The sequence below is a fragment of the Micropterus dolomieu genome, linkage group LG06 (assembly GCF_021292245.1).
Source record: "Micropterus dolomieu isolate WLL.071019.BEF.003 ecotype Adirondacks linkage group LG06, ASM2129224v1, whole genome shotgun sequence".
In the NCBI taxonomy this organism is placed as follows: domain Eukaryota; kingdom Metazoa; phylum Chordata; class Actinopteri; order Centrarchiformes; family Centrarchidae; genus Micropterus; species Micropterus dolomieu.
The window spans coordinates 30,535,882-30,541,038 of NC_060155.1; the positions used below are offsets into that span (position 1 = coordinate 30,535,882).

Below are 5,157 nucleotides of genomic sequence, written 5' to 3' on the forward strand. Positions count from 1 at the left end.
ATAAAACCCAAATGGATCTGCAGATCTCCTCTGCTGCAGTGACAGACTCTGCTGTGTACTACTGTGCTGTGAAGCCCACAGTGACAGGAAACACCAAAACTCTGTACAAAAACCTGACAGCTCCTCTGAAGATTTACTCACTTCACCTCCTCCTTTAACTCAACAACACTACCAAGTGGACACTGACAACACAATCTAAAGACACATTACAATGTTACTCCTGTTATTAATAAAACACAACAGCTATCTATTTACAGCGAGACACTCAACAAGGAAGACTTCTTCTACACAGTTCATTTTACTATCACTGATGATGAGACAAATACAAATTCCAGACTGGTGATGATGATTTCATCATTCTACCAGGGTGAAAAGTGGTTAAAGAGACTTTGTTGTAACAGAAAGTTCACATGTTAAAGCTCCTCATTATGAGCTGCTCTGGATAAGAGCATCAGCTAAACAGCTGAGATGTAAATGTTGAGAGTTCCTCAACAGATGATGAAGAGGAAGGGCCAATGATGTGAAGGCCCAGATCCATCAGAGTATCAATGTTCTTCCTCTCTCTCCTCCCCTCTCACTGCAGACATGAACCACTGGCTGAGAAACATCCTGATTCTGACTCTCTGGCTAGGTAACTCTTTAAACCTACTGATTGTTCTCCTTTAATCAATCATCTTTATTGATCCATCTCTTCCTCTGCATGTTCTCTTCTTCCCCAGAGTGTAAAGGAGAAGACAGAGTGACCCAGCCAGCAGGAGATGTCATTGCTGCTGAAGGAGACACAGTTACACTTGGCTGTACTTTTGAAACAGCTACATATTCCTATTTGTTCTGGTACAAACAAGAAGAAAATGATTACCCAAAGTTTATGCTGCAACTGTACTCTGGAACACAGGATACCCCTTTAGAGGAAGAAAGAATTTTTGCCAAAATCAACAAGACATCAGTTCCTCTGAAGATCCAGAAGCTTCAGCTGTCTGACTCTGCTGTGTACTACTGTGCTCTGCGGCCCACAGTGACAGGAAACACCAAAACTCTGTACAAAAACCTTTGGAGCAAAGACAACAGAATACTCCACAACGTCCACTAGAGGGAGTCACACTCTGTTAAACTTCAGTGATTTATAATACAGTCTGGATTTGTTGTACTGATGATAAAAACTTTAAGAAAAATTGGGCAGAAACAATAAAAAAAAATGAATTAGATTGTAAATATCTCTAAAACACTGATGATGATAATAAGGAGAGTGATGTAAACTATGTAGATAACATTTTCTTTACATTTATATTCATTTGAGTACCTGATGTTGTTAACACACCAACTTATTTTCCACTTGAAGAATAAAGACAATACAAAGAACTTCCTGTCCTGAGGTTTCCATCAGTTTCCCTCCATGTTAAGGCAGGACAGTATGGGGAGTCTTCACTGATGATGCTGGATGTAAAACCCAGTGAGAAACCCATTGGAACGGTAAGGCAAATTGTTTTGTTTTTGTTGTTCACTGAAGACATTTAGGTTTAAGATCAAAAGATGAGACAAGAGGTCAGAATTTCTTCTTTTATTTCCTGGTATTCACATCTAGATGTGTTAAACAACTCAGGACGGACCACCCTTTGTTTGGACCCACCCATTTTTCAAGTGAGCAAAAGTATTGGAACATGTGACTGCCAGATGTTTCTTGTTGCCCAGGTGTTGCCTTTTAGGTTGATTGTCCAAACATTAAATAGCTCTGCATGAGTAGTCTAAGTTTTCATCCTTAGTTCAAACATATAAAGACTGCATTTCCTGTTAAAGAGGATAAACCAACTTGAAGACCAGAGAGCTGTCTATTGGAGAAAAGCAAGCCATTGTCAAGCTGAGAAAAGAAGCAAAATCGACCAGAGCCACTGGACAAACATTGGGCATAGCAAGCACAACAATTTGGAATGTCCTGAAAAAGAAAAAGTACTGGTGTACAGAGCAACAGACGTCCAAGAGGTCGGCCAAGGAAAACGTCTCGGGTTACGAATGTAAACCTTGTTCCCAGAGAAGGGGAACGAGACACTGCGTCGGCGACGACAGTATGGGAACGCCTCTGGGCGTGGCAGGGCTGAATTATGAATGAAACTACTCCAATCCTATTGGTGTTGCTAGAACGGTAGCGTGTGACGTAGGCGTATATAAGCACGCCGGCACACAGGACACATTAGCCCTTTTCTATGAAGCAAGGAACTTCAGGCGGGGTGAGGTGTGGCGGACCGATGCAGTTCGACTTCCCTCAAAGGGGAACGTCTCGGGAAACGTATGTAACCCTTGTTCCCCGAGAAGGGGAACGAGACACTAGGTGACAACACTATGGGAATGAGATAACCACTTAGGCCGCGCCGAAACCCCGCCTACCCCCAGCGTGCAACCTGAGGCACGACTAAGAGGAGAGCACACGGGTGCCGGGTGCAGAAGGAAGGTCCAGACTGTAAAACCAGATGAAAGTGTGAGGGGTGGCCCAGTCAGCCGCATCACACAAATCCTGGAGCGATGCCCCTGCGAGGAGGGCCCTAGAAGCCGCCATGCCTCGAGTAGAGTGCGCCCTTACATATAGGTGAAGGCAAACCGTGCACCTGATAGGCCAGGGAAATAGTCTGAACGATCCAGTTGCTCATGGTGTGTTTAGAAGCGGAGAGCCCAGCCTTGGGGGACCCGAAACACACCAGCAACTGGTCTGCTTTCCTCCACCGGGAAGACCTCAGAGTATAAATACTCAGCACTCTGACAGGGCAGAGCAGATGAAGTCTCCCGTCCTCCGCCGTCACATGAGGTGGGGGATGAAACGCCTGCAGCACCGTGGACCCTGCCAGTCTGGCCGGAACCTTAGGGACATAACCTGAACAAGGGTGCAGGATGGCCCTGACCCTCCCCGGGGCAAACTCCAGGCATCGAGGAGAAACCCAAAGTGCCTGGAGATCCCCCACCCTCCTCAGAGAGGTGAACCACTGCCAGGTCCCAGGTGGGAACCCGACTCACAGGTCTCATCCTCCGGGCTTCATGGAGGAATCGCACAACCAGTGGTAGACTCCCCAAGGGCCCATCACTCAGAGGGGCATGGAATGCTGCAATGGCAGCTAATCGTTCAGCGCTCACATGGGTCCTCGGAGTCTGTCTTCACTCGGCAGGCTGACTTCCTGCCAGCACCGGGGAATGAGAGGCAGGTCTGTTGTCAGGTAACAGTCACTGGACTGACATATATCGAATATCTATTATGATAATGTGGTGTCCGAACAATAATGCTGCGTGATGTGTTGAGAAGAAATCCGCTTGACACTGTTCTTGGTTATAAAAGTTTATTACATCAAAGAATTCAGCATCAATTACAAGCTCTGCAGCAGCTTGGAGAGTGACCCAGCCCGATGACCACTCTGTCTCTCTGTACATTGAACACAGCTTATATAGGACATGTTTAGGTCTCTGCTAAAAACCATATAAGGGCAAAGTCCCTTCATAGACACTAATCTCTACTCTCCCTACCACTGGGTCAGAGGTCAAATTCCATAGGAGGGTTCACTCTTTGTACACCCATCAATCATTACTTCCCCATAAGGGTTCACTGTCCCCATAAGGGTTCACTGTCCCCAGCTACAGAGCATTATGTTAAACTGTAATGGTCAAATGCACATATGTTATACACCACAATAATTTTGCGACATTTAATAAAGCATAACGTTATTACACCGCAGTGATGTTGTGCTAAGTTATAGTTTTAACACAGCCGCACCGTAACTTTAGTCCTGCTGGTGTTTCCAGCCAACAGCTGATAAGAGTTGTTCTGGGTCCACTTCAGAGCCCTGACAGGGTTCTACCTGGAGCCGAATTACATCAGAGGTCGTCTCCTCTCCAAAGCAAACAGACCGTTAAACCATTAAAACACAGCCACGTAGCAACGTTAGCGTTAACCCTGTGGTTTGTTTACAGCTAACAGCTGATCCGGTCCGCCAGAGAACACAACGTAACTTTTACTTTTTATTTATCGACAGAGCCGTGCTGTTGTTTCACCGCTCCTCACTGGTGAACAACCTGCCGTGTTTGAGATTATTATTAAATTTGTTACATTTTAATAAGAGTGTGTTTTATTCATAGTGTGTCAAGCTTATTACTTCAATATATTCCCTGTAAATCTGATGTTAATATATAGATTTTACTCATGGATAGGCGTTTGGCTGCTGTATGAATGAGCACTTTAGAGATATAGTGATAGTAATAATTATATATATATGGCTGGCCTGCTAGTATACTCAGGAAAGATTGTGAAAATGAACGGATTTAGCCGGAGTAGCAGCTTAATTGAATATTGACAACATATTTCTGTGGTTTTTCCATGGTTTGAATTAGGTTGTGGCCCCATGGGGCTTTATAGAACCAAGAAAGATCAAGAGGTGAATTTGAGCATTATACTCGATTAGAGCAAGCCAGGCAGCCTTCTGTGTTTGAGAACTGTTTTTTTTTAATCGCCCACTAGAGGGCTGCAGCACCGCAATAACCAGCCTAGTTAAAATAAACGAAATGACACAAAAAAAGATTAGTTCATTTTAATGAGTAAGATTTGGTGACTCGAGTCTTTCAAAAGAGTGACTTTTCCCATCACTACTACAGAGTGCATTTCGTCACTGCACTGAATAAGTACGAAGAAGAAGAAGTAGTCGTCTGGTTTTTAGAAGTAAGAAGAGAAGGAGAATTTGGACAAATGGAGGACCACAAGTATTATGTAGCACAAGAACCAACAGAACGTGTCGGACACCGTAGCTTCTCCTATAGACTTCCAAAGGGAGGGGTGAGCAGCCAGTGTGCCATTGGTTAATATCAGGTTGCAATTCACAGCCCTTACCACTAGAAGCCACTATAACCTACAGAGCTGCGAGGAGACGGAGAGATTGAGGGAGGAGCTAAGCTGTTAGTGAACTATAGAAGAGAGAGGAACTTCCATATTCAGCAGAGTTCAATACACAAAGCAGAAACATTCCCTTTATTCAACATGCTGTCATTGGACTATTATGTACTTTCTCTACTGTTACTATCCATTCTAACAGGTATGTGAGATCCTGCTGAGAAAGTTTCATTACTAACTTTTCTGGATGGGATTCATTTGTTGAGTCTTTTACAACATGAAATAACAGAGTTATCTCTTCC

General features: G+C 44.2%; 1 gene segment (V, D, J or C); it reads left to right on the forward strand.

The window, feature by feature from the left end:
* Positions 1-372: 372 nt before the first annotated feature.
* On the forward strand, positions 373-5,065 carry LOC123971835. The segment is given in 3 exon segments: positions 373-631; positions 720-1,046; positions 5,058-5,065. Coding segments are annotated over 3 exon segments (381 nt in total).
* The last annotated feature ends 92 nt before the right edge of the window (positions 5,066-5,157 follow it).